This window comes from Barbus barbus, assembly GCF_936440315.1.
Source record: "Barbus barbus genome assembly, chromosome: 40".
In the NCBI taxonomy this organism is placed as follows: Eukaryota; Metazoa; Chordata; class Actinopteri; order Cypriniformes; family Cyprinidae; genus Barbus; species Barbus barbus.
Genome location: NC_136718.1, coordinates 17,774,887 through 17,789,208, shown reverse-complemented (window position 1 = coordinate 17,789,208; position 14,322 = coordinate 17,774,887). Strand labels below are relative to the sequence as shown.

Below are 14,322 nucleotides of genomic sequence, written 5' to 3'. Positions count from 1 at the left end.
TATTTTTGAACTCTCTATACAGTACATCAAAGAGTCCTGTAAAAAAATATATCTCAGTTTCCACAAAAACAGAAAATAGTTTTTCCAGTTTTTGTGGAAACTGAGATATATTTTTTACAGGACTCTTTGATGTACTGTATAGAGAGTTCAAAAATATTTTTTTTTTGTAATGCCACTTTTGATCAATTTAATGCATCCTTGATGAATAAAGTATTATTTTCTTTTTTTTTTTTTAAATCTTTACTGACTTTGAGTGAGGTTTGCTGATTAACTTTTTGGCTCTGTTTTTGTGCATTAAAAAAATATTAAAAACATTTCTGATTGGCGAGTCTATTGTGCTCCCACCACAGGATTACAGGTAGAGGAGTTTAGATTCATTAATTGCCTGAAAATTAAAATCAGACTGACTTCATCACTATACAAACTTGTTGTAAATATGACCTCAGAAATTTCTAGATTATTGTTGAAAATTATTTTTCCTGTGGAGAAAGTGAATAGCATTTTTACTTTGGAATCCACTTGTTACCATTGCAGTCTCCATCTATCTGTCAGGTCTGAATATCAGCCATCACATCATTACTGATGTCACTGAACTACCATTCTGCAAAGGCCCCTCCCTCCATCATCTCTTATCCTACCCCTTTGGTCTAGAAGTGGCGAGACATTGTGTGAATCACTGTAATTTATGTTCTTTTTAAATAGTCTCTGCTTTTTCCCATCGTGATAACCATGCCTAGAACATCTGTTGTGTGCAGGAAGGGATGAGCACTGGTTTACAGGCAATCAGATAGGAAAGAGAGAAAGGGAGACTTTTTAAACGCACCTGCCAGAGAGGTCAGACTTAACCTTCATTGTGTAACATTGCCTTCCCAGCATTCCTTGGTATGATTTTGAGTGAATGTAGCTGAGAATGTGGCAAAGTTTGACAAACTGCACAGTTGAGCAAACAAGTTAGATTTCCTGTTCTATTGTTTCTTGATGTGAAAGTGATTTATTTAAACATATATACAGGAAAAACATATTTTTTCTATTTTTATGTATTTTACATAAAATTCTAATTTACTTTTGTGATGGCAGAGCTGACTTTTTGGCAGTGATTACTTCAGTCTATAGTCACATTCTTCAAAAATCATTCTAATCTGCTGATTTGGTGCTCAAGAAACATTTCGTATTATCAGTGTTGAAAACAGTATATATCATTTCTATAGTGTTTTAGATTGTACTTTTTATATTATATATAGTGTATTATAAACCCTAGTGTTTTGTTTGAAATGTCTTTAAGATAGTATAGTCTTTTGATTCAAGCCTGAAAATCTCCTATAAAAACTTCAAGAAAACCGCCTCAAAAGTTCTAATTCGAAAACTGTAAAAGTTTGCACAGGCTTTACACTAAAGGCATTTTTTACTCAAACCTGAAGTTATACTGCATATAGCAAAACTGACCTAAACCCAGGTCCCAGACCTCTAGCACCAGCACATGACATTGCAAAGGAAGTGGAATTGTATCTTCTAGAAAGTCCCTTATCCATGCTTGACTGTTTATGTGTGAGTGTGGAAGGTTGTGATGCATCACTCTTCCTGAGGCTGTCATTATGACTTGGGGGTATGTTATGCTGAATGCTGATTCAGTAGAGATTGACAGGCTACTGTTTGTGTTTGTGTGTGTGTGTGTGTGTGTGTGTGCGTGTGCATCTGTTCTGGATAGTGTGTGTGGTTTCTCTCAGGTTGTTTGTGTGTGTGTGTGTGTGTGTGTGTGTGTGTGTGTTGTTTTATGAGTAAGCACCTGTGAGTATCTAGGCATGCATCACTATTTATTTAATATCAGGTCTTATGGTGCACATTATGTGTTTGCATGAATGACTCTGTGTGTGAGTATCGGTGTCCATGTTTGTATAAATGTCAGTTGGTGGTAGCTGGCCGTTAGAAGTGGTGTCTGAAAGCCTGATGGGTAATTGATGACAGCACATGCTCTCTCCCTCCTGTGGAGCTTGGCTTCAGCCTGCTTACCTCCCTGATCTTCAAAAGCTCACTCGCTTTCTCTCTCGCTCACAAACACATATACTCACAGGTTGAGAGCAGAGAAAAACAACAAGTGTTGCATTAATCAAACAGCCTCTTCTTTCCAAGGGAATTGTAGCACTTTATAGGAGATGCCTGGTCTGCTGCTTTAGTAGCACTAGATCACCCAGCCAAACATTTCACCCTCTCTAATGCGTGTTGATGACTTTTCTTCAGCAGGAGTTACAGCAATTATAATTCAGATGCTTCGCTTTTGGATGCATCACGCTCAGAACTATATAGCGATCTCGAAGCGTTTTTGGACACTTAAGCCACACTTAAAAATGTATGAATGCTATTGCATTAGAGAAGAAAATATCAAGCCAACTGGCAATTATTTTACATCAAGATAGCACAAGCACACATTTCAAGCCAAACATTTCACAAAAAGAAGTTTTGGAGTTTAAAATGATGAAACCATAGAGATGCTGTTCTGACTTTAGACAGAAAGTAAACCAAATGGAATCCATTTCTCAGACATTTGCAGTGAAATTTATACATTTTAAGTGTTGTACAAATACAAATTTTAGGGCCTTTGGACAGTATAGTCAAGAAACCTCCTACATCCCGCCAAAGGAAATTTTTCTGGGCAGCACTGTCTATGGATAGGTTACATTTTATGTTTGCAAAATGAAAGAGTTTACTCTATGGTTAATTTGTTTTCACACTTCTTTTTTCCTGCGTTTATTTGATTTTCACAAATTAATTTGGAATATAATGAGAAAAGTGACCCAAAAAAATGTACATGACCGCTCTAAACTAAACACGTGGATGCTATTAGCTTTGGTAAATGAAGGATCTCTTGAGGTTCTGAATGAGCCCATGTGTAGATTGAAGGCCAAAGCTGATTATTCTCTAAGCTAACCTGTTGCGGCTGAATCACAGTAAATTGTTCTGAATAAAGGCCCTCTGCATTTCCATATTAATCTGTCACGTTTAGGCCTCTGAGACACATGGCCTCCTGTCGTGGTTCTTTGATAACAGACTAGTTGGCATTTCCCTGCAACATATAAATATGTATAATTCTGATAAGTATAATTGAATGGCTTATGTACACAGAGAGTGAGACCGAAATCTCACAGGCTGGACCTGCAGTCTGTCTCACACCCCAGAAGATGGCCATGCTCCTTCAACTCCCTCAAATTGAAAAGTGGTACATTAGGAAGGTCTTTGAGTGGATAAAAGCAACATTGGATAACTTGTGCTCACCACTGATAAGTAAGGTACAGAGACCTTTGACCTTCAAGCTTCACCCCAATTCCACAAGCTTTTTCCAAGCTAGAGATGGCCCTGAGCCCTGTGAATTTTCAGCTCATGAATCTTTACTCATCCGTGTGTAAGACAAGGATCCATTATAAGTTGTTATTATTTGTTGTTTTATGTTTCACTCTGTAGGTACATTTAGGTTGACCGTGGTCTCAGGAAACAATAAGTAAACGGGCATAGGAACAGAATGTGTTTTTTAATTTAAAAATGCCCGAATTTGGGGTTTAAAGACATTTTACTGTTACTATACTACAGTAAAGCAGTTTTTCTACATGTTACCTCATGTCCCACTCCAGCCTTTTCTGATTTGTTCATTAATGTTTAATACTGCATAGCAGAAGTTGAAATATCCATTAGCATTCCCATTGATCTCTTTGATACCATTTGCAATACATGCCATGACTAATCACTAGGGGTGGGCGATATAGCCAAAATCTTATATCACGATATGAGTCATTTTATTTCACAGTAATGATATATATGAAGATATAGTTGTTTTTGCTTTAAGTAAGGTCTTTAACCCCTTAAGCTCTGGGGCTATTTTGGGGAATTCTAATGAGATCATAATTATTGTTACCAGTGTCAATATCACAGTCAGCGATTAAGTAAGAATAAGAAACTAATTACAAACAACGGGACAAAAAAAACTATGGTAGAACAATAAATAAGGAATGCTATATATATGCTATATAACGTAATCAGATATATTAAACATATTCTTCTCTGTGTAAATGAAATACCTGTATTCTTTTTAAATTTACAAAAGTTATTTAGTAGAGCAGGGAGAGATTTTCTCTCTTTTGTTGTTTGATTAACGTGACTGCTATCACTTTAAGAGCTGCCCAGATCCAATATACTGTTACACGTTTTTGTTTTTTTTCTCAACTGTTTGCTTTCACTTAAGACCTAAATAACTCTGTTTAGACACCTGCAAAGATGAGCATTTTGACACATACAAGTGTGTGTATTTAACAGTTCAAGGCCTATAAAGCGGCAAAAATCACATGCAAAAACAATCTTTCAAACAGCTCACACAAATAGCTAAATGAGTTCTTTTTCGCTGCTGATTGCATTTCAACAGCTTAAAATCACTTGTTTTTGCAAACTATAAATTTTCGTGACCACGTAGCACAGCAACGTCACATGAGAGATGATAGTCCAAAATCAAAAATGACAAATTTCATTTGTAGGAGTGTGGGATAAAAGCCCAATATAAACTCAAATAAATGCATGAATCCCACAAACCTGCACCATTGCAAAATTTTATTAGCAACGTTTTAGTCAAACCGACCTTCCTCTGGCTTTCAAAACACACAAAAATATCAGAAAAGAATTAAAGCATTAGGAATTAGGCCACACCTCCAGGTATGCAGTCAATATAGTAAATTACAAAAAGAAAAGGCTTAAATACTGTTACAAATAATTAAAAATAATTAATATAATTAAAAATAATGAAAAAGAAACACAAACCTAATTCTACACCCAACTGAAAAATAATTAAAAAAATTCTACAAGATAAACAAATACATATATAGATCTACATTACAAAAATATATACTATTATTATCAAGCAGTAAATCATTAAATCCAATAAATAAATAAATAAAACAGGAGCAGAAATTATAAGTTTTTTTTTTTTTAAGTTTCCTTTTTTAGAACAGGATGATGTAATTACAAAATGTACCTGCAGGGGCTACTGGAAGCCATGCTAACCAGCCATGTGCACATAGATAGAAATAACAGACGGAATAAAAGGACTCTTCCTGTAAATAAGTGGACAAAATATAATTGTGCTATATGGTAATGTGTGTTTTTGTTTTTGGAATGATGTGGTTAAAATATGATTAGGTTTATTGTAACTCTTTCCTCCAGTGTCTTCCATTCCGCTTCCAATCCTTGTATCTCAGGCTCAAACCCACAGCAGGAATCACAGCGAGCAGATTAATGACTTAAACAGTGCCGACATGGTCCCAGGCTCACCAAGAAACCAAAAGAGAGAGAGAATGAATGCGATGCAGCAGGAAGTCTTTCAGAATGACATTCACACAGAAGAGCCCAGTGAGTTGAATGAAAGCAACATCAGGATGAAGATGACATGATAGAATGGGAAACAAAGAGAGAGAGAGAGAGATAGGAGATGGGATTAGAAGCAGAATTAATTAGTGTTAAGGTCAGCACATGACAAATTGTGGTTTTATAAGAAGCGGGAATGAAAGTGAGATGGGGAAACAGACGTAGCAACTACCCATGGCACTTGACAAATCGGTTGAGGGAGAATGAGAGAGGATTGTGCATGACAGATTTTGACTGGCATCTCTAATTAAAAGGTGCTGTCAGGGGCCACAGTGCGGGGAGAGAGGGGCCCCATCTGCCCCTGAGACTCGTCCCCGGAAATGATTGATGAGCAATTGCAAGATAAACAAGACGCCCCATGAGCTGAGCTGCAAACTGATGTATGCAGTATTATAAATAAATCTGCACCAGAAAGAAATGATAAAATAAACAAGACAATGCAGGCAGACAATGACTTGCCGTTTCCAGAGAGGCAGGGCTGTTTGGGTACATGGGGAGTATGAGTGTGTGTGTGTGTGTGTGTGTGTGTGTGTGTGTGAGATAGAAGTATAATATGTTTGCTGCCTTGCTGGGCTAAAGTGATGGCTGGCTAACAGACGCTAACAGCAGCTGGTTTCATGGCTGAGACTTTGCTGAAGCGCCTGAACTCCCACACTCCCAACTCGCACACAGCAAAACTGCAGCCTCCTGGGACCCAGCCAGACTCTGCCAGCCATAGATGCACCTTAATGTGTGCGCCTGTAGCTTTTCACTAAGCGTGCATGCCCTCGCAGATGTGTGTGTGTGTGTGTGTGTGTGAGAACGCACGGCCGAGTGCAAGTGTGTGTTCTTGCAATGCCTCCTCGCTCTGCAGTTATTAGTTGTTGGGAAACATGTGTACTGTCATAAAGAGAAGCGAGCTGGGAGCTCTTCAGATGCGTACACGGTATCATTATCAACCACAGGGCAGTGGGATGGTAAAGTGAGAATGAATTATGAATGGAAAGTTGAGGATGTTCTCGCGCATGTTTTCCCCACAGGATGTGCTCCACCACTCATTTGCATCAGCGAGGCACTGCTGGTCGTAGGTCTGTATGAAATATATACGGATTTCTCTCTCTCCCTTGACAAACAAAGCCGAGTTTTAGTATATTTAAATTTGACATGAATAGAAAATTGACCCTATTTGAACACGTTTTAGAAAGGCTACATACAGAACAACTGGGGAATAAAAGATGCTAAATAGCTATTTGGCTACTGGTAACAGCATTTTCTTAATCTGTTCTCAACGAATGATTCATTGCTAGATGTTTTTTTTTATATATACAGAAACTTTTTTTTTACTTTCATTTTAATGCAGTAAGGATTTGCAGACTATTAATCAATGTTAACCAGGTTATACATGCATTTAATAATCATGCACAGTAAGACCAGGAACATATATTAAGAAAATACTATCATGTATAAAACTACCATCCAAAAGTTTGTGGTCAATAAGAAGTAATTTTTGGTCATCAGTGATGCATTTAGTTAATCAAAATTCAGTTTAAAAAAAATTATATTGTGAATTATTATTGCAATTTAAAATTACTGTTTACTATTTTATATTGTAAAAATTAATTTATTCCTGTGATGGAAAAGCTGAATTTTCAGCAGCGTTTACGCCAGTCTTCAGTTTCACAAGATCCTCCAGAAATTATTCTAATATGCTGAATTGGTTCTCAAAACACATTTTTTATTATTATCAGTGCTGAAAACAGTTATTCTGCTTAATATTTTTGGATTCTTTGATAAATGAAAATTTGTGCTACATTATAAAAGTCTATAATGTCACTTTAGTAGAACTCACTTTTGATCAATTTAACAAAATTTAATTGATTGATTTAAAAAAAATAATAATAATCTTTAGTGGCTCCAAACTTTAGAAGGATAGTGTAGAAGTCACGCGTTAAGTATGAAAAGCATATATATGATTTGTCTTGTTTAAAAAATGTTAAACATATTGCAGATTCTGCAAGGGATATGTAAATTCATGAAGCAGAACTGCAAGTCACATTACAGAGGCAATATGGGTTTCAAATTCCATTTCATGGCAACCTCAAGCCTTCTTTTATAACTCTGCATGGCCATGAACACCTATATACAAGTGTGTGAGGTGTGTGTGTACAATTGTGTGACCCGTATTCCCTGGTGCACCGCTGCTTCTCTCTCTCTCTCTGCCTTGAGTCAGCCTTCTTTGTACTTCTACCGAATGAGTCCCACAACACTAAAATGTCTCTTCCTCTCCCTCCCCACCCAACCCCATCTTCTTTCTTTCTTCCTTCCATCCACCCCTTCTCTTTCCTTTTCCCTCACTTCTGGATCTAGGCCACAGAATGGGTCGATGATCCTCTACAATAGGAAGAAGGTGAAGTACAGAAAGGACGGCTACTGCTGGAAAAAAAGGAAAGATGGGAAGACCACACGGGAGGATCACATGAAGCTCAAAGTACAAGGAGTGGAGGTGAGGCCTTTTGTCCGCGCCATAGCACACAAACCCATCAACTCGCTTTGAGATCGTTGGGGTGCAAATAATGAGCACACTTAAGAAAAGAAGCCCACAGTTTAGTAGTTGTTGCACAAGCTCAGCAAGTCCCCAAGCCGACTCCAAATTTTTCTAGTCCACATTTGAGAATGAAAAAATACACCTCAGCAGCCCGAGTTTAGTTTTCCCTTGATAGCAAACAAAATGGAAGCAATTGTTTGTACCTTATTAAGCTCGGGATGTTTGCTCTGCTCCAGAGTACCGGCATTAATCTTCCCCCATGCTGGGAACCACTGCCATCACAGGTAGACTGCAGGGCCCTTTTCTGCTTTTCCGCGCCCTGGCATGGCCCCGCTGTGTGTGTGTGTGAGAGCGCGCTTTGATTTATCTCCCACATATACACACATATACACGCTCACCAAACAGCGTGGGTGCTGGATCCAGAGTTTTACTCTTTTGTTTTTTGGTGTTTGAACTGGATATCTATCATTTTGTATGGTGTCCTCTGGATAGTTGAGCATGCTGAGGTCATGTGATGTTGTTTTGCATATGCAAGCCCAAACTCATATTATACAGTCATATAATTGACAAAACACACACAGAATATTTGATACACTTGCCAAGACGTGCATTATTCTCTGCTTGCTCTCTCTTCATGGAGCTCTCATTAGACAGAGAACAGACCTCACTTAACAACCGAATCTCTGCCAATCATTTTTTGGCAGTGTGTTTCCTCACAGCAGATGTTTCAGAGGAAGTTTGGAGTTTCTACCGATTATCCATTAAATTCACTAGCTTTAGCTCTTAAAGATATAGTTCCCAAAAATTACTTTTACTTGTGCTGTTCAAACTATTATGATTTAGCATCAAACAAGATGCTAAACAGAATGTTTGCACTGTTTACAATACAATATTGGGAACAGATTTTCAAACTACAAAAATGGCAGAAAAGTGATCATAAAAGTCTATACAACTTGTGCTCTAGATTTCATATCATTTGGACTAATAGGAAAAGACCAAAAATAAAGTAGTTTATATACATTTTTTAATTGCTATTTAATGACTATGGACGACTTGAAATATAGCACAATGAGTACTTTTTTAGACAGCCCCTGGCAGATGTTTGTGTCTTGGATGATTTTGCAGATCATCTCTTTTTGTGTTCAACAGAAAAATGAATGTCAGTCAATAAATGAAGACAGAATCTTCATTTTTGGGTGAACTGTTCCTTAAAGGACATTTACAGTGGTAAAAGTTTCTCAACACATCAGCCAGTAGAGCCTTGTAAAGTTCAGATATATGTGAGAAATGCAGCAAAGATCTTTATAGGCCTCTGTCATCTCTGAGATGTCCTCTGACCCACACACATACTGAATTCTACTAAAAGATCTCATTTGAGCTGAGGTAACTCAGAGTTGAACTCACTCAGTGAGCTGAAGAAACACTCAAATAAACCCCTCTCTCTCTCTTCCTTTCTCCCTGTCTCCTTCCTTTATATCTCTCAGCCAGCACCGCCTGCTGTCATCTGGCAGGCTTATCCTCTAACATGCCTCCATATGTTTTTTCCTGTGTAAATGGTTGTAGCTTACAGTGTGCTAATTTCAGAAGGGTGGCAAGAAGGCTTTGGGTACTAAGGTGGACTCAGCAGAAAATTGCATGTCTGGCAAGCAGAGAAAAAAAAGAGTGCACAGTGAGAACACTTCCTAGCTCACAGCAGGCTTAAAGGGATAAGACAGAAGGAGATGTTTAGAGGAAGGTCCAAGTTGTTCTTTTTCCTACAGTAAAATGTAATCAATGCTTTCTCCCGATAAAACCAACTTGACGTTCTGATAGAAGATATAGGAACATTTCACACAAGAATTAAAGTCTAATGGTTTGAAATGGCAAACGGGTGAGTGAATGACAGAATTTAAAATGTGGGGTAATGCTGAAATAAGTAATAATAATAATTCTGATTATTGAAAATTGTATCAATTTAACTTTTTTTTTTTCATTTTAGAAAAAAAACATTTTTGTGCTTCAAAATTTTCATCTCAGAAGTTCAGGGCCAGTACAGTTTTTTTTAAAGAAATTAATACTTTCAATAAGCAAAAATTCAATTGATTAAAATTGTTTCAAATAAATATTGTTCTTTTTTATTTTTTATTCATCCTTAAAAGAATAACAGCACAACAGTTTTCCATATTAATAATCAGCATATTAGAATGATTTCTGATCATGTGAGAGTGAAAACTGGAGTAATGGCCGCTGAAAATTCTTCTTTTCCATCACAGAAATAAAATACATTTTAAATGATCCTAAAATAGAAAGCGGTGTTTTAAATTGTTATTTACAATATTACTGTTTTACTGTAAATATTGTATATACTATATATACTATATTTAATCACATAACTAGATACTGTATTTATTTTCATAGCCTTCAATTTGAAGAACAATGGGTAGCAGGTAAAATAATGTTTTTATTTTTTCAGTAATATATAAATGATGGGCATTTTTATTTGAATAATTGAAGAAGTAATCACTATATTAATTAATTATCAAAATTATTTTTAGTTACAGCCCTATTTTTGAGTAAACTATCACTTTAAGAAATCCCCCTCTGTGTCTATGAAGAGACTACAGTCAAATGACCGCCTCTCCATAGGTGAAGCATAATGAAGCATAATGAAGTCTCTGATCAGATGGCTCCAGCAGCGAATGGACTCCGATGGTCCTGTGTTTCTCTCCTCCCGCTATGAGCAGAAGTATAATAGGGGAGCGGCCACTCAGTACGTCCTCCCAGCGCACCCCAGACCGAGCACGGAGCGATCAATCAGAGCTGTGCTCTTCAGGATAATAACCTTGCCCTATCAGTCTGCCTCAGACCTGTTTACTGCAAACGCAAATAAATGACGTGACCTTCACCTTCAGAGCCGTTTCACTGAGGGCTTTTTCTCCAGGAGGGGTGCGTGAACGAGAGGTGTCATATTGTGTGGTCTGTGTGTGTTTGGAAAAAGGGCTGGTAAAACGCTGGGCTACTTGACTATTCCTTTAAGTGGCAACTGTGGTGGCTACCCAGCCTCCTTCGCTCTCCCTCTCTCTCTCTATAGAACAGATGAACCTTGAGTCCACAGTAAAACTCCTTGTTCCCTAAAATTGGAGCAAGACTTGCGTTACAGCGTTAGTACTTAACAGGGCGTGAAATAGCAGCCTGGCTTCCTGACGTCTCCCCATCACTTCAGGTGAGAGTGTAAACGGTGAGATAGATGAGCATCCCCCCCTTATTCTTCTTACTCGTTCCCACAATGCAACAGGGCCACCTGAAAAAGGCATGTCCATTACTGGCTATCTTGTTTCTTTCCTGGTTGTAGCTGACGTCTTCCTCCTCTGACCCTCAGCTGCAAAGGCCTAATCAGGAAATCAACCAGCCGTGATCCCAGTGCACAGCAGACTCATCTATATTCCTAATAATTCCTGGCTACCTAACCGTTTTCAAGGATAGCTGTTTTGTCTTTCTATTACATGGCTTTTTAGCACCATCAATTCATGGGCTGAATCTGATGAATAATATTGCAGGAAAAGTGCTGAAAAGTGGAAAAGTTAAGTGTGACATACACAGGTAGCTGATCTCAACTCTTTGTGTCTGTGCTGTAAATTCTGGCTGACTTGAGGGATCATCAGAGTTCAGTTTTGTATTTGTGTGGTGTAAAGCAGCTTTACAGAAAATTGATAAATAGAGAGGAAAAGAAAATAGTGTCTTATAAACCCCCAGTGATAAGGAAAACTCACTAGGATTAAGTTTTATTTTGTTTTATTTTATTATTTTATTTTAATTTTAGTTTGACATCTGGGCTTAAGCTAAAACCTCAAAGACACCTTGTAAGGGCGTAAAGGGGTTATCCTAGCTTGATAGTCATTTATTATACATTTTTCAAGCACAAGAACAAATTTTTTAACATTTTGATATCAGAGTTGAGACCCTATAAACTCTGGTCTAATTCTTTATTAACTCTTTCCCCGCCATTGACGAGTTTTTACAGCAATCCGCGTTCTAGGTATATTACGGTAAGGAAAGCCCTAGTGCATGTCCTGAATGAGTTACGGGACTTCCGGGTCTTACAGGTCCAGTCCGAATACAAGACGATCGGCATAAATGGAAGGATCAGAGAAAATGTAGATCATATATGTAGGTCATATATATGTAGATCATGATTTGGCCATTTTGAATGTGATCGGGACGAAGTAGTCAGAGAGAGAGATGCCTTTACAGACACAGAATATATGTGTGTGCGTGTGTGCGTGTGTGTGTGCGTGCGTGCGTGCGTATGTGTGTGTATGTACAGTATGCATATGTATGTAGCCTACGTGTGTGTGTGTGTATGTGTCTGTTCTGTTTATTGAATGCAATTTCAGTTATTCATATAATTATTTACAGGTGAAAGAATATGCCATTTGAATGTATTTTTCTTGAAAATGCACTACTTTGATAAAAATGCATTTTTCTCAGTTTTTTGTACAAAATGTTGTATTTCTGATGAAACCTATGTGAGAAAACATGAACACATGAAGATAGAATAAAATAGTTTTTTAATTTAAAGCAGAGGCTTAGTTCTTTATTTTGATATATAATATGTTCATATATTCATAGCAGAAAATATTCTGAGGGCCGTCAAATTTAGGTGAAAATCATCAAAAATGCTGGCGGTGGCTGGCAACTTTTTTTTAAAACGCTGGCGGGGAAAGAGTTAACAAAGTACATTAACAATTAACATAGAGGTGGTTGAGGAAGGATGCTTACTCGTGTCTACATATAATTCTTAATCTACTCTCTCTCTCTCTCTTTCTTTTTCTTTCTCTGTTCGACCAGTTCTCTTCTTCTGAACCTTATACTGTACTTATTAGTGTTTTTAAGCAATTCAAAATGATCAAGGTAAACCATAGTAATTTTGATTAACTATTTGGAAAACGCTCTGAATTTACACATCCCATGTTGATCTTCTTAAAATAGTATTAATAACCATTGATGCTGTGCAGGATCCGTAAGTTTTCTTAAGGGCAAGTACAAAGTAGAAGCAAGGGCTTTAAAGCTGGACCTCCATGAATTATGGACTAAGCTTTCAGTTTCTGTCCAGTGCAAAATCGGTTCTTTTCTAATGTTCTATGGCCTTGTTTGCCCTTAAAAAGTCCTAGAAATGACTTTACTTTAATCACTAAGGGCCTGATGAAAGGAAGACAATATCTGTTAAAGAATTCAGTCTCAGTATAAGCATATTTTAGCTTAGCCCTAAATAAATTAGTTGTTAATTAACTTAAATTATATCCACTACGTAGAAAAGTTAGGGCAGGAGCAGCAGTTTACTATTACAGAGTATTTTAATTATAGTCACACATTGATTAGTTGCATTATTGATTTATATTGATTAGCCACGCAAACGTTTTATTTAGAACAAAGAGTGTTGGACTTGAATTTACTCTTAAATGCACTTCTGTAACTGCCCTTGTGTTTTAAACATTCAAGACACATTTTTATATTTTAAAAAACATTCAGCTAGTCACTCCCAACAGGGCTTTGTAATGAAGAATTCTGAGGGTAATTGAATGGATGAGCTACGTGGTTCAGTTAAGTAATTTCTTAGGACAAAGCACTAAAACAGGTAGTTTAGTATTCATTTTTGAAGATTTCGATTTGGTGTTTTACTAAGTTTTTGTCACAGCTTTAATGATTGTTATGCATATTACAAGCTTGAAATGAAATTTTCTTTATAGGCATCTATGGTTCCAAGACAAACCTTTTCCATTCAAGGAACTTTACCATTGCACAAAAGGATCTTTGTAGTCAGGGGTGCATATAAGTAGTGCACAGATAAACGACCAAATGTGCTGTTAATGCACCATCACCATTTTAGATTGACGCACTTCACTCAGCAGCGCTAAAACAGCCAGTGCATACTTACTTTCCGGGAACCCGGAAAAATAAAATTTTAGGTTTGAAATGATGAAAATTCATACAAAAAATTTGATATTAGCACTATATTTTTAAGGGTACTATAAAATAATTTTATTTTTATATAATACTTTATTTAATAATAAATAATTTAATATTTATTTTAAAATATAATAGTATTATCACAGATTATTTTGTTTTTTATTTTATTTATTTTATTAAAATACAAAATAAATAAATGAAATTATACTATTATCACTATTATTAATAATTTTATTTTTATAGTTATATTTACTGAGCACCAAACCAAATCTCCAGGTGTTTTCATGAGAACCAGACCAAAAAACTTGCACTCTTATACCCTTGCACTGTTTATAGTTGAAATTGAATCTTTAGAATGTTAAAATTATTTTTTAATGAATAATTTTTTTTTAAATGGTTCTTTTAAGAATTGTTCACTGAAAGGTTCTGTGCAGAACCTTGTTGTAAAATCCCCC

The 14,322-nt window shown here is 36.7% G+C and overlaps 1 protein-coding gene across 1 annotated transcript in view; it reads left to right on the top strand.

Annotated features, from left to right (window-relative positions):
- LOC306859573 (calmodulin-binding transcription activator 1-like) overlaps window positions 1-14,322 on the top strand; it is a gene marked incomplete at its 3' end in the record, with an annotated part of 401,012 nt that overhangs the window by 238,916 nt on the left and 147,774 nt on the right. The window contains exon 5 of the mRNA XM_079400671.1: window positions 7,744-7,879. Within this exon, the coding sequence (XP_079256797.1) occupies window positions 7,744-7,879 (136 nt within the window). The remainder of the gene's footprint in view (window positions 1-7,743; window positions 7,880-14,322) is intronic.